This window comes from Pongo abelii, chromosome 1 (genome assembly GCF_028885655.2).
Source record: "Pongo abelii isolate AG06213 chromosome 1, NHGRI_mPonAbe1-v2.0_pri, whole genome shotgun sequence".
In the NCBI taxonomy this organism is placed as follows: Eukaryota; Metazoa; Chordata; class Mammalia; order Primates; family Hominidae; genus Pongo; species Pongo abelii.
This window is the reverse complement of record NC_071985.2, coordinates 186,899,796-186,921,646: the sequence shown is the minus strand read 5'-3', so window position 1 is coordinate 186,921,646 and position 21,851 is coordinate 186,899,796. Positions and strand designations below refer to the sequence as shown.

Here is a 21,851-nt window from a genome sequence, read left to right as displayed (position 1 = left end):
CGCCCTCACAGACGGAGCAATGGTGAGCGCACACCTGGACAAGGGAGGGGAAGGTGGTTCTTATGCCTGACCCACGTGATTCCTGATGCTGTGTGCTTCCCCTGTTGGCTAGGGTTAGATCTATAGGCTAAACTATTTCCGATTGGCTAATTTAAAGAGAGTGGGGGCGGGGGGTGGTGGTGAGTGGTTTGGCGGGAAAAACGGTTAGGCAGAGCAGGAAATTGGAATGAATCACGGTGAATGAGTCAGGGAGGAGCAGGTAATCGAAAAACGTTGCTTTATGAGGAAGTTAAGTTTAAAAGTAGAAGGCAAAGAATTGAACATACTGACATATTGATTCAAGATAAATTTAGAACTCATATCTAACAGCTTGCATGTCTGGCATGGGGCTCTGGCTGGGGCGCAGTCTTCAGCATTTGGGGCTCTGGGGTGCAGGGGGCAGAGACCAGCCGGGGCTGTGGTGCCCAACAGTGGCTAAACTCAAGCTTGGGAGGTCGCCCACGTGAAACAGTCGCCCTTCCCCACCCGCCTGCTCGGCTTGGCGGGGAGCGGGATGTCACTGGGGGCGATGCCAGGCAGGCGGCCTCTGATAGCCGCTAGGCTCTGGAGCGCTTCCCCGCCCCTCCCGCGCAGGCGGGCGTGGGATCCTGGCTGATCCAGTCCGGGTTTTGCGGCGGAGCGGGCGGGATGCGCATGCAGCGACTTCAACTGTCGCCGTTGGCAGCTGCAGGCTGAGGGGATCATGGTGCAGTATGAGCTGTGGGCCGCGCTGCCTGGCGCCTCCGGGGTCGCCCTGGCCTGCTGCTTCGTGGCGGCGGCCGTGGCCCTGCGCTGGTCCGGGCGCGGGGCGGCGCGGGGCGCGGTGGTCCGGGCGCGACAGAGGCAGCGAGCGGGCCTGGAGGACATGGACAGGGCGGCGCAGCGCTTCCGGCTCCAGGTGACTGCCTGAGCGTGGTGGGATGGGCGCGGCCTGAGGGTACTGGCAGCGGCACTTTCAGCCGCCGGACCCGCGGAGGGACAGGGGATGGGGCGGGCAGAACAGATGTGTAACTCTCCAGAATCTGTCCTCGCCCTAAGATATTCCGCACTTTCTGAGCCAGGTAGAACAAGGGGCAGGAAAGGAAAGGATAGTGTCAAGGCAGGTGGTGGAAGGCCTTTCCCTCACTGGGTCAAAGAGGAGTTTTGCTTTGTACCAAAGAATCTCACGATTACTGCCTATTGGAATGTGAAAACGCAAGCGTGACAACCAGTGAGATGCCAGGGTTTGAGGACTTTGGAATCGCAGAGTGTAATGGCCAAGGGAATCTGGAGAGCTTAGAGTTTTTTTTTTTTTTTTTTTTTTTTTTTTTTTTTTTTGAGACGGAGTCTCGCTCCGACTCCCAGGCAAGAGTGCCTCAGCACCCCCAGTAGCTAGGATTACAGGGGCCCGCCACTACGCCCTGCTAATTTTTGCATTTTTCATAGGGACTGGGTTTCACCATGTTGGCTAGGCTGATCTGGAATGCCTGACCTCAGTTGATACACCTGCCTCGGCCTCCCAAAGTGCTGGGCGTGAGCCACCGCGCCTGGCCTAGTTCAAGCTTCTTGATTTGTGCATTTGGATCCTAAGAGGGAGCAAGAAAGTAAACCTGCCAAGTGCACAGGGAGATCTTGGCAAAGCCAGGCTAGAAGGGAAGTCTCTCTGGCTCCTGCTGTGGTGTCCAACCCCTGGCAAGCCCTTTCCATGAGCAGGTTTAGTTCCAGCCCTCCCTGGGTGGTCTGTCAACAAGCTTTTCTTCTCCCTGCGCTGCCTTTGGATCACCTCAGTATGTGGGTTTGGAGGCGTGGAAGGGCCTGGCTGAGGGTTTGGAAGACGTGGCTTGGCTTGAAGAGGGGCTTTTCCTCTGGGTGTGTGAAACACTGACCCCAGTTAAAGCCTTCTTATGTGCTGAGAGAGGGAGGGCTTGCTGTGTCTGTGGGACCTGATAGGTGGGAAGGCTTTCCAGGTTGGGAACCGCAGGATTCAGGAGGGTGTGCCTGGGTGGGAGACAGAAAGAGTCACAGAAAATTGTGTTCAGCAGATGTTCCGCAAGTGATTTTTGAGTTGGGGCAGAGCTGGAACTAGAACCTAGGTGCCCGCTGTACTCTTCAGCCACACTTTCATGGAGAGGAACAGGAGAGAGATATGAGGAAGGCACCTTGCATGCCAGCCCAGGGTGTAGCCTTGCATGTTGAAGGGGGCCAGCCCCTCCGCACCTGTGCGTATTTCTCCTCAGGTGGGACGAGAGACTGAGAAAAGAAATAAGACACAGAGACAAAGTATAGAGAAAGAACAGTGGGCCCAAGGGACTGGCGCTCAGTATAGGGAGGACCCACGCCAGCACTGGTCTCTGAGTTCCGTCAGTATTTATTGGTCACTATCTCTACCATCTCGGTGAGGGGGATGTGGCAGGGCTACAGGGTAATGGTGGGGAGAGGGTCAACAGGAAAACATGGGAGCAAAGGACTCTGTGTCATAAATAAGTTTAAGGAAAGGTGCTCTGCCTTGATGTGTACGTAGGCCAGATTTATGTTTGACTTTACACAAGCATCTCAGCGCAGTAAAGAGCAGTATTGCTGCCAGCATGTCTCACCTCCAGCCATGAGGTGGTTTTCTCCTATCTCAGTAAATAGAATGTACGATCGGGTTTTACACCGACATATTCCATTCCCAGGGATGAGCAGGAGACAGATGCCGTCCTCTTATCTCAACTGCAAAGAGGCCTTCCTCTTTCACTAATCCTCCTCAGCACAGACCCTTTACGGGTATTGGGCTGGGGGACGGTCAGGTCTTTCCCTTCCCACGAGGCCTTATGTCAGGCTGTCTCAGTGGGAAGAAACCTTGGAGAATACCCAGGCTTTCTTGGGCAGAGGTCCCTGCGGCCTTCCGCAGTGCATTGTGCCCCTGGGTACTCAAGATTGGAGAATGGCGATGACTTTTTACCAAGCATACTGCCTGCAAACACATTTTTAACAAAGCACATCCTGCACAGCCCTGATTAAACCTTGAGTCAACGCAGTACATGTTTCTGCAAGCACAGGGTTGGGGCTAGGGTTACAGATTACCAGCATCTCAAGGCAGAAGAATTTCTCTTAGTACAGAACAAAATGGAATTTCTTATGTCTACTTCTTTTTACATAGACACAGTAACAGTCTGATCTCTCTTTTCCCCACACGTGTGTTGCGGTTTTGGCTGGCTGTAATGTATGAATTTACTCGAAACCATCCCTGGGGACAAGATATCTCATATTTATTTAGTAAGATAAAAAATATATCTGGTTCCAGCCTCCACTCACCAAGCTGGCTGAAAAGTCCACCATCAGTCAATTTTTAGGGTTTCTTCCTTCCAGAGTGGGAGGGCCCTGGTGGTCAACCCAAATTGGCCATCTCCCCTACACAAGCACAGGTTCTTCACTGTCTAGTTGCCCTCCCTGGCTGGGCTCTGGAGGTCCTCCTTAGAGATCCTCCTGTTTATCCCTGGCTCTGTGCAGCCAGCTGAGTTCTGCCAGCTCCAAGAGCAGCGTGGGCAGCACTAGCAGGGATCTGCTCACAGTTCTTGCCTGCAGAACTCCCCTCCTGGTTGCAAGGAATCCAACCTGGCTGGCAGGGGTGTGGGATGGTAGCAGGATGGGTCTTCCTGCACTTCAGCTCCAAACAGCAGCATCTGTATGGTTTTCCTCTGGAGCAACTGCTCTTCATTATTTTTATGAACAGATTATTCCAGGATAGAAGTTTTGGCTCTGAAAGCTTGGCTCTTTCAGGAGGAGAAGCGGGAAATTACCTTTCAGGTTTCCAGTGATTGTGGTTTTGAGTAATCAGCAAAGGGGCGGGATCCTGATTGACAATAGCTTTGTAGGCTTTGGGGAGTAGTAGGATTTTTTTTTGTTTGTTTTTTGTTTTTTGTTTTTGAGACGGAGTCTTGCTCTGTCGCCCAGGCTGGAGTGCAATGGTGTGATCTCAGCTTACTGCAACCTCTGCCTCCCAGGTTCAAGCGATTCTCCTGCCTCAGCCTCCCCAGTAGCTGGGATTACAGGCGCCTGCCACCATGCCCGGCTAATTTTTGCATTTTTAGTAGAGATGGGGCTTCACCATGCTGGCCATGGCTGGTCTCGACCTCCTGACCTCAGGTGATCCGCCCGCCTCGGCCTCCCAAAGGGCTGGGATTACAGGCGTGAGCCACCGCGCCTGGCCAATGCCTGGCTAATTTCTGTAGTTTTAGTACAAACGGTTTTGTCATGTTGGCCAGGCTAGTCTTGAACTCTTTTTTTTTTTTTTCTTTTTTGAGATGGAGTGTCACTTTGTTGCCCCAGCTGGAGTGCACTGGTGCAATCTCGGCTCACTGCAACCTCCACCTCCCGGGTTCAAGCAATTCTCCTGCCTCAGCCTCCCTAGTAGCTGGGGTTACAGGCGCCTGCCACCATGCTCGGCTAATTTTTGTATTTTTTAGTAGAGATGGGATTTCACCATGTTGGCCAGGCTGGTCTTGAATTCCTGACCTCAGGTGATCCCTCTGCCTTGGCTTCCCAAAGTGTTGAGATAACAGGTGTGAGCCACCTCACCCGGCCAGGACGTGGGAGTTTTAGCTGAGCCCAGCCCAGGCTTGGGAACAGCTCTTTCCCCCGCCTCCCCTCCCTTCTGCCTGCAACTCCTAAGGCACCCTTCTGTTTGGCTCTGGAGTCCTCGAATGATGGGCAGGTAGGATCTGTGACTGTCTGGGCAACTTTTCTTCTGGGGCTCTTAGCCCAGCCCTGAATCGCAAGGGGGCACCTGAGATAAGCAGGGCTCCAGCAGGCCCTGGGAGAACACAGCGATTTGTAGTAAAGCTCCTGTCTGATAGATTCTGGACAAAGCGAGTTGGGAACCAAGATTCTTTTTTTTTTTTTGAGTCAGAGTCTTGCTCTGTTGCCCAGGCTGGAGTGTAGTGGCTCAATGCTCAATCTTGGCTCACTGCAACCTCCACCTCCCAGCCCGGGTTCAGGTGGTTCTCCTGCCTCAGCCTCCTGGAGTAGCTAGGACTACAGGCGCCTGCCACCACATCCAGCTAATTTTTGCATTTTTAGTAGAGACAGGGTTTCACCATGTTGGCCAGGCTGGTCTCGAACTCCTGACCTCAGGTGATCCACCTGCCTTGGCCTCCCAAAGTGGTGGAATTATAGGTGTGAGCCACCACTCCTGGATTCTTAGCTGTGTCTAAGGAGGACACAGCTGGATGAGGGGGTACTTAAACACCTTCTGAATTTTCACAGAATAGTTCACCTCTCTCTAAACTCTTGAGCAAATCTAGAGAAAAGTGTGTTTCTGGGAACTCTATTGATGCTTCACCCATTTTTTTTCCCACCCTGCCCCCTGAATAAGTTTTGATACCTTTTCTAGACTGAAGAGAAGGACCACCATCAATAGAATAGTATAGCTGGGAGAGACATCACAGAACACCTATTTATGCCCTTATGCCTTTGTACATGCAATTTGGTTTTACCCTGAATGGTTTTTCCCACATCTCTTACAACCCGCTTATCAATCCCACTGTCATTGTGGTGCAGAAGGAGAAAACAAAACAGATGGAGGAGGGTCAATGCCCCCTAAGTGATTGGTAGAGTATCCGTCTCTTGAAAAATTGTGCATGCAGGTGGCCACAGGTTTAGATGTTACCTGTATACTATACTTCCTGCATTCTCCGCAAAATCAGGTTTCCGCCTGTTCACTGATTGGGCTCCTGGAGGTGCAGACTTACTTTGGTGTCTAGGAGAAAATGTCTCAGCTGCCTGACACTAGCTGAAGATTTAAAAATAGCTGTTAGCAGCTGTGTCATTATCTGTCAACAGGGAAGAACATAGGAAAGAATGAAAATGTGTGCAGAACATGGAGGGGAGCATGTTGATAGCTGCTAGCTGCCGTGCACAGGAACTCTGTGGGCGCCTTGTAGCGAGGTCGGGGGAGATGGTGACTGGGCTGTCGGGTGGCAGTTATTCCAGGGTGGTGAATGCTCTGCTGATTTCGATGTCCTTCTCCATACTCTTAGGCATTTTTAAAAATACAATGAACCTGTATTTATATAATGAGAACAAAAATAAAGCAAAATTTAATTTTCATTGTGAAATGGGAAAGGCAAGATGCAGTACTGTGTGTATAGTATGATTCCTTTGTGCAAAAAAGAATATATATAGACAACTGTTGACATGGTGTGTTTTTCATAAATATTTTCTTTTCCTGTAAGAGTACAGCAGAAACTGTTAATTATAGTTTTCCTTTATAGAGGAGGGACTGTGCAAGGGGAACCAGGGGTGGAGGGAATGCTCACTTTTCATTTTGTATACCTTTAAAAAATATATCAAGAGGATTATCTGGTGTGTTTGGGGAGAAATCTTGAACCCATTTTTTTCTTCTTTGTAGCTCCTAGTGTTAGAAAAAAAATCCAAAGTAAGTATTGTATCAGTTCAGTGAATTCAGGGAAGTGCTCATGATACTGAGGACATCAGCGGGCAGAGGCTGTGGCATGTGCTCGGAGAGGGCAGGCGCCAGGCTCTGGGGTGTGGGGGGTGGGAGGAGGCAGTGGTGCCTGGGTGGGGAGAGGTGCACAGGAGTCTGAGAGGACCACAGCTTGGGAGCACCTCCTGGAATATGCTCTGGAGCCTGTGGTGTGATGAGATGGGGATTTTAAGGGGAGAGGCAAGGCCAGGTTGGGTTTTGCACTGTCTGGCCCTAGCGGAAAGTGTGGGTTGGAGGGGCAGGACCTGGGCAGGGCAGCAGTTGGGTGGCCCCGTGTGACCCAGGAGACAAGGATGAGTCTGAGGCCCGGTGAGGGCCTTGGTAGAGGGGATGGAGAGGTGACCGTTTTTCAGAGCTACTTAGCTTGGTGACTGGATGCAGGAGGGGGTGAGAGGGAGGAGCCAGAAAGACACCTGTTTAATTTCCTGAACACCTGGATGGATGGCGTGGCCTCCCCTGAGTACAGGGTACAGGATACACAGGGAGGAGCTGGTTGAAAGTCAGGCAGGTGATGAGCTTAGAGGAAGGACAGGGAAGACGGACAGGTGACAGGAATAGCCCAGTGAGCTGGTTTGGGCTCCATTGCCTCAGGCTGGGTGGGCGATCTGGGGGATGTGGGATGAGTGGAGAGCCTGGAGTCAGAGGTGCTTAGGGGAGGAGTGGAAGCCAGGCTAGGGGAGGAGGGGAAGAGGGGAGGGGAGGAGGGGAAGGGTAGAGGGGAGAAGGGGAAGCAAGGGGAGGGGAGGAAGGGAAGGGTAGAGGGGGAAGAGGAGAAGCTAGGGGAGGGGAGGAGGGGAAGGGTAGAGGGGAGGAGGGAAAACCAGGTGAGGGGAGGAGGGGAAATGGGGGAGGGAAGGGGGGAAGTGGGGAGGGGAGGAGGGGAAGGGTAGAGGGGAGGAGGGAAAACCAGGTGAGGGGAGGAGGGGAAATGGGGGAGGGAAGGGGGGAAGTGGGGAGGGGAGGAGGGGAAGGGTAGAGGGGAGGAGGGAAAACCAGGTGAGGGGAGGAGGGGAAATGGGGGAGGGAAGGGGGGAAGTGGGGAGGGGAAGAGGGGAAGGGTAGAGGGGAGGAGGGAAAACCAGGTGAGGGGAGGAGGGGAAATGGGGGAGGGAAGGGGGGAAGTGGGGAGGGGAGGAGGGGAAGGGTAGAGGGGAGGAGGGAAAACCAGGTGAGGGGAGGAGGGGAAATGGGGGAGGGAAGGGGGGAAGTGGAGAGGGGAGGAGGGAAAACCAGGTGAGGGGAGGAGGGGAAATGGGGGAGGGAAGGGGGGAAGTGGGGAGGGGAGGAGGGGAAGGGTAGAGGGGAGGAGGGAAAACCAGGTGAGGGGAGGAGGGGAAATGGGGGAGGGAAGGGGGGAAGTGGGGAGGGGAGGAGGGGGAGTAGGGGGAGGGGAGTAGGGGGAATAGGGGGAGGGGAGGAGTAGAAGCAGGGTTGGGGGGTGGGAGGAGTGGAAGCAGGAGGAGGGGAGGCCTTCTCCCAGAATCAGAGAGGGAAGAGAAGGTACCCAGAGCTCTGTCTCTCCCCACATCTGGCATCTTCTTATCCTTCAAATCACAGCTGAAATGTGGCTTCTTCAGATAGGCCGCCTTTAAGAACTGGAACACTCACTGTGAGGGTCCACGGCTTCATTCTTGAAGTCAGTGAGACCAAGAACCCACCAATTCCGGACACAGAATGAATGTGTAAACCCTTTCTTTTGGGTGTGGTCTTTAGTCACAGACCCAGCCTCCCAAGATAGGGTCTTCTTGTTTTTTGCCCTTCCCTGCTAGAGGTTGGCAACCCCCTGAGTAGTGTTCAGAGCTGCTCTGTGGGTGTGGGGATGGCATGGGGTCAGGTGCAGGCAGATGGCTGGCGGGCAAGAAGGCACCTCTCTCTGAGCCTCAGTTTATCTGTGCAAGGGGAATGGCAGTAAGACTTAATCAAAACATGGATGACATCAGCGTGGTGCTTGGCACACAGAAGGCAGCCACTGCTGATGTATATTTGTAGTGGTTTAATCATCAGTCTGGAGCTAGGCACAATAGCATGTGCCTGTAGTTCCAGCTACTCGGGAGGCTGAAGTAGGGGGATCGCTTGAGCCCAGGAGTTCAAGTCTAGCCTGGGCAACACGGCCAGACACTGTCTCTAAGGAAAAAAAAAAACCTACTTGGGCAGGTCGGCTCGCTGGGCACCCCTTCAACAGGCTTCTGGAGGAGACAGAGCTGCATTCTCTAGGGATGGCAAGGGCCTGCCCAGGCTGGGCCATGTCAGAGCTGCTGGGGCATGGGCCACTGGTGTCTGCCGCAGGCCCATGAGACTTCGGCGAGTAGGGGACTGATCCGAGTTTGTCCCCCACAGAACCCAGACCTGGACTCAGAGGCACTGCTAGCCCTGCCCCTGCCTCAGCTGGTGCAGAAGTTACACAGTAGAGAGCTGTCCCCTGAGGCCGTGCTCTTCACCTATGTGGGAAAGGTAAGGCCAGCCCAGGCCAGCCCTTCCCTTTCCCCTGCCTCTCTCTGCACAGGCTGTGGGGAAAACCTGGCCTGGAGTTGTCCTGCTGGGGGCCATGGTGGGACCTACAGTGCCAGGGACTGCCAGGGAGGGAAGGAGCCAGAGCGTGTGCGTGTGTGTATGTATGTATGTGTGTATGAGACACTGAGCATGCTGTCTTAGCTAGTAACCTGGCTTTTAGCCCAGACTTCCCTCTCCCTCCCGCCTCCACCCCATTGGTCAACAAGTCTGGTCTGTTCCCTTATTTTTTTTTTTTGAGATGGAGTTTCGCTCTTGTTGTTCAGGCTGGAGTGCAATGGCGCAATCTTGGCGCACTGCAACCTCCACCTCCTGGGTTCAAGCAATTCTCCTGCCTCAGCCTCTCAAGTAGCTGGGATTATAGGCATGCACCACTACACCAGGCTAATGAAAAAATTTTTTTTTTTTTTTTTTTTGAGATGGAGTCTCACTCTGTTGCCCAGGCTGGAATGCAGTGGCGCAATCTTGGCTCACTGCAGCCTCCACCTCCTGGGTTCAAGTGATTCTTCTGCTTCAGCCTCCTGAGTAGCTGGGAGTACAGGCACCCGCCACCACACCCAGCTAATTTTTGTATTTTTAGTAGAGACGGGATTTCACCATGTTGGCCAGGCTGGTCTGGAACTCCTGACCTAAAGTGATCCACCCGCCTCGGCCTCCCAAAGTGCTGGGGTTACAGCTGTGAGCCACTGCACCTGGCTCCCGACTAATTTTTTGTATTTAGTAGAGACGGGGTTTCACCATGTTGATCAGGCTGGTCTCAAACTCCTGACCTCAGGTGATCCACCCACCTCGGCCTCCCAAAGTGCTGGGATTACAGGCGTGAGCCACCATGCCCAACCCCTTCTTTTTTTTTTTGAAATGGGAGTCTCCCTCTGTCGCCCAGGCTGGAGTGCAGTGGCATGATCTTGGCTCACTACAACCTCCACCTCCCGGCTACAAGTGATTCTCATACCTCAGCCTCCCGAGTAGCTGGGATTATAGACGTGCGCCCCCATGCTTGGCTAATTTTTGTATTTTTATTTGTCCGGGCTGGTCTGGAACTCCCAATCTCAGGTGATCCTCTGAAAGTGCTGGGATTACAGGTGTGAGCCACTGCGCCTGGCCTGTTCTCTTCTTTTACCCAGCCCTCTCCTGTCTCCATCCCCTTTGGCCACCCTGGCCTGCCACCACCATCTCCCTCCATGCCCAAGCAGCAGCCTCCTGGTCAGGTGCCCCCTTGTGTCCCCAGCTCTTCAGGCCTTCTCTTGTACTCCTCCTCTGTGTGTGGCATCACCTCTGGCCAAGGCCTTCTGGAGCTTGGGTGCCAATTCTAATAGCACATTTCTCATCACAGTGTCAGGCTTGTCTTCTCTATCTCTTTCCCATGGGGGGTCTTTGTGGACAGAGCTCGTCTCATTTGTCTTTGAACCTTAGTGCTCAACATGTTGCATTTCACATAATAAATGCTCAAGAAATATGTTTGAAAAGAAAGGGAGGGAGGGAGGAAAGAAGGAGACAAATTGTGCTTTGAGTGTGGCCTGCATGATTTCTTGAAAGGGTGTGGGACAGTGAGTGTGACCCCTAGGCAGGTGAACTTGTCTGGGTGCAGTGTATGTGACAATGCTGTGGGGGCTGCAGCTGAGGGAGCGAGAGCATGCTGGGCTGGTGTCTCTGAGAGGGGGCATATACATAGTCTCAGCAGATGGTCTTGCTTCTTCCCCGTCAATGTCCCTGAAAAGGCTCTTGCCCTTCCTAGTTAATCTAGTCAATCTGGTTAGATTAGCCTTCTCTGTTCCTGCCTCGGGTACCCCGGGGACAGATTTTGCACATGCCTGAATATGGCAACACAGCCCACCCTGTTTCGCCCAGATGCTCCCCAGGAGCAGGAGTATTTACTGAAAGCTGCATCTCACTCCGCCCTCACCTTTCCTTCTGTAGGACCCTGTGTGGTGTGGTTTGAGCATTCTAGGCAGATTTCCACTATTAGCATGTTCTTCCCTTTTGTCAAGCTCCAACTCCACGTGACTTGATTATCAAATTCAAGAGTTCCTGGGTAAGGGGAGGCTTGACTGGGCTATGTGTGGGGAAGGCGTGGGGTTGAGGAGAGAGTGCTGGGCTCCGGGAGGCAGGAGTCTGATCTAGCCCTGTTCTGTGGCTGCCCTTCAGTGTGACCAGTGACGGGGGGCTGCCCCTGTCTAGTTTCTGTCTGCCTCACTGGCAGACGTGGCTTGGAGGAGGTGGGGGAGTGGCCAGTGGTCATCTTCCTCCCAGCTCACCCCCTGCCTGGGGGGCACCTGAGGCCAGTATCTTGCTCCCTTGAGTGTCCCGGTTGTGCCCTGGTCCTGGTTGAAGGCCAGAGACAGCTAGGATGAGGCCTGGGCCAAATGTCCCTAGTGAGGCAGATGCTGGGCCCTAGGTCATCCTCTGTGCCCCAGGCTCTGGGCCATGTTGCTAGTTACCCTCTCCCTGGGTATACTTTAAAAGGCCAGTTCTACATGATGTATATATGTCACCACAATTTCTTAAAAAGGCCAGCCTCCTTTTATCTTATGTCTACTTCCCCTTCCTCAGGCCTGGGAAGTGAACAAAGGGACCAACTGTGTGACCTCCTATCTGGCTGACTGTGAGACTCAGCTGTCTCAGGCCCCAAGGCAAGGCCTGCTCTATGGCGTCCCTGTGAGCCTCAAGGAGTGCTTCACCTACAAGGTATGCTCTGCCTCAGCACCAGGCCTCCATCATCCCCTCCATCCCTGCCAGCCTGCTCTGCATCTTGGGTCATTTTGGGCCCTCAGAGGAGGTATCAGGTCCAGAGGCCTTGCGAGGGGACACTGGTATACCTGTCTTGGCCTGTGTGACAGTTGTTGGAGTGGACCCTTGGCTGCCCACGGGCCCTGACTCACTGGCCATGTCCCTTTTGGTGCCCATCCCTCCTCCCAGGGCCAGGACTCCACGCTGGGCTTGATCCTGAATGAAGGGGTGCCGGCGGAGTGTGACAGCGTAGTGGTGCATGTGCTGAAGCTGCAGGGTGCCGTGCCCTTCGTGCACACCAATGTTCCCCAGTCCATGTTCAGGTTGGGTCTTGGGGTGGGGTGGGGCGGGGCAGGGCAGGGCAGGGGCACCGGTCCCAGCATGGCACGGGCTGACCCATTCTTGCCTCCTCCAGCTATGACTGCAGTAACCCCCTCTTTGGCCAGACCGTGAACCCATGGAAGTCCTCCAAAAGCCCAGGGGGCTCCTCAGGGGGTGAAGGGGCCCTCATCGGGTCTGGAGGCTCCCCCCTGGGCTTAGGCACTGATATAGGAGGCAGCATCCGCTTCCCCTCCTCCTTCTGCGGCATCTGCGGCCTCAAGCCCACAGGGAACCGCCTCAGGTAAGGTGGGTGGAGGGCGCTTCTGGGCCCCTCGCTCTGTGACCTTGGCCTAGCTTCCAACCTCTCTGGGCTCCAGGCGGGGATTCGGTCTCCGGGGTTTTGCTGGGAGGAAGCATTACAGTACCACTGGCCGGGCGTGGGTCCTAGTTTCGAAAGCGGTGAGTGTTCAGAGCTGCGCTGTGGGTGTGGGGATGGCAGCGGGTGGCCATTTCCTGTTTCCAGCATCTTATGTTTCTTATCCAGCAAGAGTGGCCTGAAGGGCTGTGTCTATGGACAGGAGGCAGGTGAGGTCCGTGGTGGTGCTCTCAGTGCCCCGAGGAGGGTGGGGGTCGGCCTGACTCGCTTCCGCCCATGCTTCTCAGGTGGCAGGGCAGTGTCTGGCTCCCAGGCTGCTCTAGGTCTGGGTTCCTCGCTCCTTGTCTGCTTACCTCCCTCCCCTCTCTGCCCCACAGTGCGTCTCTCCGTGGGCCCCATGGCCCGGGACGTGGAGAGCCTGGCACTGTGCCTGCGAGCCCTGCTGTGCGAGGACATGTTCCGCTTGGACCCCACTGTGCCTCCCTTGCCCTTCAGAGAAGAGGTGAGCAGGGCTGGGTGGGCATGGGTGTGGACGGTTGAACCCAGACAGCCACCCCAGGCCTTGTGGGCAGGCCTTGGAGCCCCTGTCTCCTGAGAACCGTCCCCCAGGCCTCTGAGGCCAGGGCGGGTTGCTCCTCCACAGACGGCCACCAGATGGAGCCCTTGCCTGCATTTGGAAATCCACAAGCTTGCTTTTTTTTTTGAGACGGAGTCTCGCTCTGTCCATCAGGCTGGAGTGCAGTGGCGCGATCTCAGCTCACTGCAAGCTCCGCCTCCCGGGTTCACGCCATTCTCCTGCCTCAGCCTCCCGAGTAGCTGAGACTACAGGCGCCCGCCACCACGCCTGGCTAATTTTTTTTGTGTGTTTTTTAGTAGAGACGGGGTTTCATCGTGTTAGCCAGGATGGTCTCGATCTCCTGACCTCGTGATCCACCCGCCTCGGCCTCCCAAAGTGCTGGGATTACAGGCTTGAGTCACCGCGCCCGGCCGGAAATCCACAGGCTTTCAAAGGCGCCCAGCCTCTGCTGCTGGCACCAGGGATGCAGGAATCACTTCCCAGCCTGCTGACCTTCAGCAAACAGCAGCCTTTCTAACAGTATTCCTGTCCACATTTTGGGAGCAGCACGCCACGCTGCCTGCAGACCCCAGCTCATGTAGCCTGTTCCTGCCAGACTTAGGCTGCGTGAGCCAGGGTCTGCAAGCAGCGTGCTGTGCTGCTCCCCAAAATACCACCGCAACAGCCTGTTGCTGAGACAGGCTGGGCTTGTTGCTTTCTGTGGCGAGGCAGCACTGTCTTGCAAAGCCTTAGGATCATCTCAGAGGGCAGGAAGGGTGGGGAGATCTGCTGAGATTTTGAAGTCTGGTTTAAGGTGGATTTTTCAACATGGGGGTTGGTTGAGATTGGTTTAAGTTGGTTAAGATTGGTTAAGATCCTTAATCCCTATGTTAAGGATTGGTGGGCACAGCAGGGTGTGGATTTTGAGGCGAAAGATGTCAACCGATGCTTCCTGTTGAAGAGTTGGAATGAATCGGAAGGTTATTTGTGTTATGTGTGTTATTTGGAGGAGGTGGGGGAGTGGCCAGTGGTCATCTTCCTCCCAGCTCATCCCCTACTGCGGGGCATCTGAGACCAGTATTTTGCTCTCTTGAGTGTTCTGATTGTGCCCTGGTCCTGGTACTCTCTGTGTGTGTGTGTGTGTGTGTGTGTGTTGGGGTTGAAGGCCAGAAACAGCAAGGTTGAGGCTGGGGCCAGATGTCCCCAGTGAGGCAGGTGCTGGGCCCTAGGTCATCCTCTGTGTCCACTCCAACAGAGTGTTCAGGAACTGTAAAGTTAGATTGGTGCAGACAGAGGAAGAGTGAAGTCACGTTAATGTAGACAGTAAGCTGTGTGACGTAAGCCCCGTTTCTCAGCAGTCCAACAATTGTCTATCTTGTACAGACCTCTTGCCCTCGCCCCAGCCAAGGTTGCCTTGGAAAGGCTGAGGGTTTGTGGACAGGAAGGAGAGTGGGCCTTGGTGTTTCTTGGGAGTGGGGCAGCAGAGCAGATCTGGGCTGGGTAGGGTGAACTCCCCCCTCCCCAGGCAGAGGGAGATATTCTAACCAAACCCACGGGATAGGCAGCCGTGAAGTCCTTCCTCAGAGGAGAGGAGGAGATGAGGTCCCTGTCTGGAAGTCTGGAACAGTTTATCATGAGAGCCAGAACAGGTAGTGGAGAGCCTCAGCTCAGAAGACAGGATGCCTGCATTCCAGACCTGTCTTGTCACTCTGCATTGGGTAGCTTTAGGCAAGTCCCAGTCCCACCTAGTCTCCCTATTGAGACCTCAAGCCTCAGTTTCCTCATATGAGCAGTAGGAATCCTTCTCCTTGCTCTGCCCACCTGAGTCACTGTGAAGGTGTTTGATGAAAGGGTCAGATGCAGAAGGGGCTGGCCTCCCTGACTGCGGCCTCGCAGCTGTGTCTGGGGCTGAGTAGTTTCTCTGATCTCTAGGGGTCCTGCCTAGGGCTGTCTTCTCCTGACCTGCCCCTGTCCCCTGTGTTTTCCCTTCAGGTCTACACCAGCTCTCAGCCCCTGCGTGTGGGGTACTATGAGACTGACAACTATACCATGCCCTCCCCGGCCATGAGGCGGGCCGTGCTGGAGACCAAACAGAGCCTTGAGGCTGCGGGGCACACGGTATGACTGCAGGGTCCTGGAAGTACTGGCATCTCCTCCCCTCCCGGGAAGCCTTCCTGGTACCCATGGCTACTCCATCCCTGGCATCCTGGCACTCTGACGGTGTTGTCGTCGGGGTGAACTGTGGCCCTGTGGGACAAGTATATAGAGGGCTGATCAAGAGTATTGGAGTGAGTGATTGATGGAGAACTTTAGCCCTGTGCTGTGTGATGTGTGAGCACTGCATGTAGGGAGGCTCTTCAGCTGTAAACAGTGGTGCACAGCTGTCCAGAGGCTCCCAGGGCCAGTGGGTTTTGGTCTGGTCATTACACAACTTTATGTGTGGCTCCAGACTTCTCTCATGCTATGCGTTCCACAGTGAGTTTTCAGGGGTCAGTAAGGCTGCCTTTGTAGCTCTAGTGAGAGCTATCTTGTGGACAGGGTTGGTCCAATCCATCCTCAGGGCCGCCCAGACAGCATGGGGATCATGGAGCCAGTTGTTAGGTCAGGAGGCCTTACACCCCTCAATCCCTGCAGCTGGTTCCCTTCTTGCCAAGCAACATACCCCATGCTCTGGAGACCCTGTCAACAGGTGGGCTCTTCAGTGATGGTGGCCACACCTTCCTACAGAACTTGTGAGTGATAGTGGGCTTTGGGGTCTTGGTGGGATCAGAAAAGTAGGCAGACCCAGGGGGAGCAGCAGGGTGTGGTGATGGCTGGATGGGCCTTAGCTGAATCCAACAAAGGCCTGAGCACTCTGGGCAGGGACCTCACTGTCCCTCCAGCTGGGCACATTGAGCCTGGAGATCCCTTGCCAGGGTGCCAGCCCGAGGGGAGGCTGGATTGAGTATCTGTGGCCTACCCCTGATCTGAGCTTGTTGTGAGGTAGGAGGTGGGCAGGAGGTTGCCTCTCTGTTTGGGAAGGATTTGGGGCAAGGGCAGGATCCAGGCAGGAGGGTGGGGGTTTGGACTTGATGCCGTGACTCCAGGCTCTGTCTGACTTGAGCCAAGTCTTCCTTTTGAGCAGGACCTCAGCATTCTCTCCTGTAAAGTGGGTGGGTTGGACCAGACTCCCTTTAAGGGACTTTGCAGAGCTCATTTTTAGAGAAGTTCGTTCCTCTGGGATGTTTTTAGTCCTTAAAGGTTGTCAGGGGCAGAGGACAGGCCTGCGAAGGTGCCTCCTGGTGACATACCTCTGCCGGATGGACTGGAACCCTTCAGAACACAGTCCCCCTTCCTCCGCTTCACCAATGGAGAACTTGGCCCTGCAGCCTGGAGCTTGGCCCTGCAGCTTCACTCAGTCAAGGGCCCAGCCTGTCATGTTCCTTTCCTTCCCCTAGCAGCCAAGTGTGGTTCAGGCTTCAGTGGAAAGGGTCACTCCTCACTCTGGCCCTGGGAATGAGTCCCCAGGATCAGCTGCCTGAGACCTTTCCCTGAGATCTTGAGCCAGAGATAGCCTCAGAGCCATGCTTCATGGGCAGCCCACCCTGAATTGCCCCACCTGTGCCTCCAGGCTGTACCTCCCTAAGGGGAGGTACCCTCAGGGAGGCCTCATCAGGGAGATGTTGCCCTCAGTTCTTAGAGCTCTGAGCTGGGTTTGCTGGAGAGGGATACCCTGAGTCCTGACTTGGGGAGCTCCCATGGATGTGGGTTGCAGCCCAGGCATCCCAAAGGATCAGCAGAAACAAACGGCATGTTTGGAAGGAGGGAGCTGAGTCTGGTGAGGAGGAGGTGGACAGGATCCCTGCACAGAGAACGGGATTGCTGTGGGCCGGGCGAGCAAGCCGGGAAGGATGTGGGGATGGGAATGCCTGGACCCAGCCTTTTGTTTCCCAGCAAAGGTGATTTCGTGGACCCCTGCCTGGGGGACCTGGTCTCAATTCTGAAGCTTCCCCAATGGCTTAAAGGACTGCTGGCCTTCCTGGTGAAGCCTCTGGTGAGGGCACAAGGAGTGGAGGGGCTAGGATGGCTGCGGGGGAACCTAGGGCCTCCTATCCCATGATCCCCCATGGCCTCCCTCAGCCTCTCTTGGTTTGGGCAGGCATGGCCTCCTCTTCTCTCCAGTCCCCACCCAGACTGCTCTCCTCCCCTGTCCCCTGCGATCTTTAGCCAACCTGCATGCTGAAAGGGGTGCCGACCTGGGCCCTGAGGGGAGGCATGGAGGGAGGGATCCCCAGTGGCTTGGCCTGAAGAAGGTTGACATCTGCCGTGGCCCAGAGCTGAGTCACCGACCCTGTGTCTGTCTTGTGCAGCTCCCAAGGCTGTCAGCTTTCCTCAGCAACATGAAGTCTCGGTGAGGGTTCTTCTGTGCCTAGCTGCCGGCCCCTGCCTGTCCTGATCCGAGTCTGGGTCTGGGTAGTTTCTGACAGGAAAGGACTTGAGGGAAGTAGCCTCTGAGGCTGCAAGTGGCCCAGGCAGCGGGGCAACCTTTGTGGCCTTCAGGTGGGACTTTGAAGTTGTCTTGGCAAGGTCCAGTTCTGGCTAGAGAGCAAAGGCCTGAGGGGGACAAGAGGATGGCAGAGTTGGAGGGGAGGAGGTTGACCTGGATGGGGCATGAGTGGAAAGGACCAGGAAGTGGGGGTTGGCCTGGGCCGAGGGTGGGGCACCCGGGAGAGATGCTGCTGTTAGAGATCTGAGCTGACCTGAGCTGCACCAGGTCCTACTTGCCCCTTAGTGGCTTGGGCTGGAAAAGCAGGGCATAAACCTCACCGTTTCATGCCCTGACGTCCCATGGACTCACTCCTTCCCGCACCACCAGGCTTCAGGTCTGGCGGCAGCTATGGCCTCTCCTGTGTCCTGAGGGTAGCGAGGAATCAGGCCTGGGCTAGTCCTGGCTCTGCTGTGGAGGTCACCAAGTGACAGCCTGTGCCCCTCTGGGGCCTGATTTTCTCATCCAGACAGTAGGGGTTTGAACTTGCCTCTCAGAGCTCCCATGGGGTTGTGAAGGGTCCACCGAGGGGTGAGATCTGGAGGGTTGGCATTAGGGGTCTGATGTTGCTGATCTCCATGGCTGTGACCATCATGGCTGGTGACCACACTCCTTCTGCCCAGGTCGGCTGGAAAACTCTGGGAACTGCAGCACGAGATCGAGGTGAGGCCAGAGCCTCTGGACTGGAGCAGGGTGGCGGGGGGAGGGTGGAGTTGGACAGGGCACCCACTAGCAGTGTCTCATGGCCACTGCCCCCATGGGACTCCTAGATTGGCCTCTCATCCCCCTTCCACTCCCTGGACCACCACTTGGGGCCAGCTCTCTGACCCTTACTTGCCCAGATGCCCATCCTTTGAGGCTGGGTCAGCTCCAGGCTCCTGTCCTGGCCGCCTTTTTGCTCCTCTGGAGCTGCGTTTGTGTGGCTCCGCCTCAGCAGGAAGAGGCATATCCGCAATTCATTCTGGAGGTGGAACGACTGATGCCCTCCGAGAGGCAGCACTGCCTGCCCGGAGGACCTGTGTCCCACTGTGGCTCTGTTCAGATCCAGGAGCAGGTGCTGGGGCCAGAGCCACCCCAGCCACAGTCCCTGAGTTAAAGAGCCTGGGGTGGGCTAGGTCTGAGTGCTTTCACCCGGTGTGCTGTGTCCGCCACAGGTGTACCGCAAAACCGTGATTGCCCAGTGGAGGGCGCTGGACCTGGATGTGGTGCTGACTCCCATGCTGGGCCCTGCTCTGGACTTGAATGCCCCAGGCAGGGCCACAGGTGAGGCCCGACACCCTGCCTGTCCCTTCTGTGAATCTGGCCATGTGCCCTGTGCAGGGCTGCCAGGAAATGGAAGGAGTCCTCGGGGAGGACCCTGCCTTCTCGGGGCCCACAGTCTGGCTGACTGGAGACATGGGAGTCACGTGGGATGCCCTGGCAGAGATTGATTTTCCTGTCGTCAGCACTATTCAAGTTGGGGATCTTGAGTTACAGAATCTAGTTTGGGGAGGTGATGGTTTGAAGTCCAGGTGGGATTTAGATAAATCAAGAAAATAGGTGCCAGGGCAGTGGCTCACACCTATAATCCGAGCACTTTGGGAGGCTGAGGCTGAAGGATCACTTGAGCCCAGGAGCTCAAGAGCAGTCCAGGCAACATAGTGAGGCCCCTGTCGCTACAAAAAATAGAAAAATTAGCCGGGTGTGGTTACATGTTCCTGTAGTCCTGGCTACTCGGGGGGCCGAGGCGGGAGGATTGCTTGAGCCCAGGAGGTCAAGGCTGCAGTGAGTTATGATCACACCACTGCACTCCAGCCTGGGTGACAGAGTGAGACTGTCTCAAAAAAACGAAAAGGAAAAGAAAACAGGAACAGCATTCCCAGTGGGGAAAGTACATGGGCAAAGGCATGGGGCAAACCTCAGTGGGATGTCCAGCCCGGCCCTGAAATCTGAATTCCTGGGCTTTGTCACTCAGACCTCAGTCCTGGGAGAGAGCCTGTCTCTGGCTGTAGACGCAGGGTGCCATTTCATACGAGGTTTGACTCAGGCCCGGAGTTGGCACTGAAGATTCCCAGGGCCTGCTGCAGCTGCCTCTTATGTGTTCCAGGGGCTGTCAGCTACACTATGCTCTACAACTGCCTGGACTTCCCTGCAGGGGTGGTGCCTGTCACCACAGTGACTGCTGAGGACGAGGCCCAGATGGAACATTACAGGGGCTACTTTGGGGATATCTGGGACAAGATGCTGCAGAAGGTGAGGACTGGCCTGCCCCTCAACTGAACTCATTCCCCACCCTGACTCTGGCCGCTGTGGAGGAAACAGTACCAGCACTGTGGGTTTGCCAGCCTTTCTTAAGCAAGACCTGAAGGACTGTGGCTTGGCCCTGCTTTGCCGCCTCTCTCTAGCTGGGGTGCTTCCTGGGCCTGGGGGTGGGGGGTCCTGCCTCACTAACCCTATCCTGATGCCTGTGTCCCCTATAGGGCATGAAGAAGAGTGTGGGGCTGCCCGTGGCCGTGCAGTGTGTGGCTCTGCCCTGGCAAGAAGAGTTGTGTCTGCGGTTCATGCGGGAGGTGGAGCGACTGATGACCCCTGAAAAGCAGTCATCCTGATGGCTCTGGCTCCGGAGGACCTGAGACTCACACTCTCTGAAGCCCAGCCTAGTCAGGGCACAGCTGCCCTGCTGCCACCGCAAGGAAATGTCCTGCATGGGGCAGAGCTTCTGTGTCCTCTCCCCCAACACCCTGCAAGGAGCGCCGACTCCCTGAGTCTGGACCTCCATCCCTGCTCTGGTCCCCTCTCTTCGTCCTGATCCCTCCACCCCCATGTGGCAGCCCATGGGTATGACATGGGCCGAGGCCCAACTAACAGTCAAGAAACAGCTCGTGGTCTGTGTGGTTTCTGGGCGTCATCGTGAGGGTGGGGGTTGGAGCCTGTTGAGAGCAGGGCTGGCTTGATCGTGCACACCCAGGCTCCAGCCATGCCAGTCTCCTGCTCCACAACCTCCCCTGGTGCCCATCACCCACAGGAGGGGTGCAGGCTTGTATCCCCCAGCACTTCGGCCCTGCCCCTCCTCTCTCACCTACACTAAGCCCTGCTCTGCTGGACACTGCCCTTTGTCTCCTTCCTTCCTCTGCTCCTTACCCTGCCTAGAAAGCTCTTTCTGTTCCTCTGCTTTCTATCCTTTGAGACCTGGCTCAGATCCTTCTCTCTCCAGGAGGCCTTTCCTCCTCCCTCTGGGCCCTGGAGTGTATGGGCTGTTTCTTCCCAGTCTGCCCTGTGTGGTGGGCATTGGTGGGTGTGTCTGCCTGCCTTAGCAGGCTGGCTTTCCTTGACAGCAGGGAACCCATTGCTACATCTCTGTCTTCTGTGGCCAGCATAGGGCAGCAGGGGAAGCACTGAGTTGGGTTGCAGAGAGTCCGAAGTGCTGGCCCTGAGCTGCTGCTGTTTGGGAGAGGAGCCCATGGGCCTGGGGAGGCCGGCATGAGATAAGGTGACCTGGCTGGATCTGTATCTCTCTCTCTCTCTTTTTTTTTTTTTTTTTTTTTTGAGATGGAGTCTCACTCTGTCACCCAGGCTGGAGTGCAGTGGCGCGATCTTGGCTCACTGCAACCTCCACCTCCCGGGATCAAGCGATTTTGCCTCCTCAGCCTCCCAAGTAGCTGGGATTACAGGCATGTGCCACCACGCCCAGCTAATTTATTTTTGTATTTTTAGTAGAGACGGGGTTTCACCATGTTGGCCAGGCTGGTCTCGAATGCCTGACCTCGTGATCCGCCTGCCTTGACCTCCCAAAGTGCTGGTATTACAGGCATGAGCCACTGTGCCCGGCACATTTTTGTATTTTTGGTAGAGACGGGGTTTCACCATGTCGACCAGGATGGTCTTGATCTCCTTACCTCGTGATCCGCCCGTCTCGGCCTCTCAAAGTGTTGGGATTACAGGTGTGAGCCACCACGCCCAGCCTTGGTTTCTTGATCATCTCAAGCCGGGCCCTGCTTCAGAGCTTTCATGTTAGCTGTTCTCTCTGCTCTGAACACACAGCTCCAATGTCACCTTCCCTGGTCACCCATTTATAAAATGGCTTCCCTTGTTACTTTCTTTCCTTTTTTCTTTTTTTTTTTCCGAGACGGAGTCTTCCTCTGTTACCCAGGCTGGAGTGCAGTGGCGTGATCTTGGCTCACTGCAACCTCTGCCTCCCAGATTCAATCAATTCTCCTGCCCCAGCCTCCCAAATAGCTGGGATTACAGGTGTCTGCCACCATACCCAGCTAATTTTTGTATTTTTAGTTAGGACAGGGTTTCGTCATGTTGGCCTGGCTGGTCTTGAGCTCGTGATCTGCCTGCCTCGGCCTCC

At 55.3% G+C, this 21,851-nt stretch overlaps 1 protein-coding gene across 9 annotated transcripts; it reads left to right on the top strand.

Annotated features, from left to right (window-relative positions):
- Positions 1–658: 658 nt before the first annotated feature.
- LOC100453623 (fatty-acid amide hydrolase 1) lies at positions 659–20,375 on the top strand. Of its 9 annotated transcripts, none has more exons than XM_024247329.3 (15): positions 659–937; positions 8,843–8,956; positions 11,564–11,698; positions 11,930–12,063; positions 12,156–12,362; positions 12,606–12,646; positions 12,815–12,939; positions 14,986–15,111; positions 15,628–15,725; positions 16,927–17,026; positions 17,343–17,383; positions 18,142–18,181; positions 18,673–18,781; positions 19,605–19,750; positions 19,978–20,375. In XM_024247329.3, exons 1-15 carry the CDS (start codon positions 743–745, stop codon positions 20,104–20,106), a joined length of 1,740 nt encoding a protein of 579 aa, XP_024103097.1. In that variant the 5' UTR covers positions 659–742; the 3' UTR covers positions 20,107–20,375. The 9 variants fall into 9 exon arrangements, with proteins under 9 accessions (XP_024103097.1, XP_054391307.1, XP_054391297.1 ...); XM_054535322.2 differs by having other exon boundaries at positions 669–937; positions 19,653–19,750; XM_054535306.2 differs by having other exon boundaries at positions 669–937; positions 16,912–17,026.
- Positions 20,376–21,851: the final 1,476 nt, after the last annotated feature.

Bases quoted from the DNA above. Each gene is read 5' to 3' on its own strand.
- LOC100453623 (XM_054535295.2), top strand. From the start codon at position 743: ATGGTGCAGTATGAGCTGTGGGCCGCGCTGCCTGGCGCCTCCGGGGTC. The intron at 8,957-11,563 runs GTAAGGCCAGCC...CCCCTTCCTCAG, and splicing joins TCTTCACCTATGTGGGAAAG to GCCTGGGAAGTGAACAAAGG. The intron at 12,363-12,584 runs GTAAGGTGGGTG...TCCTGTTTCCAG, and splicing joins CCCACAGGGAACCGCCTCAG to CATCTTATGTTTCTTATCCA.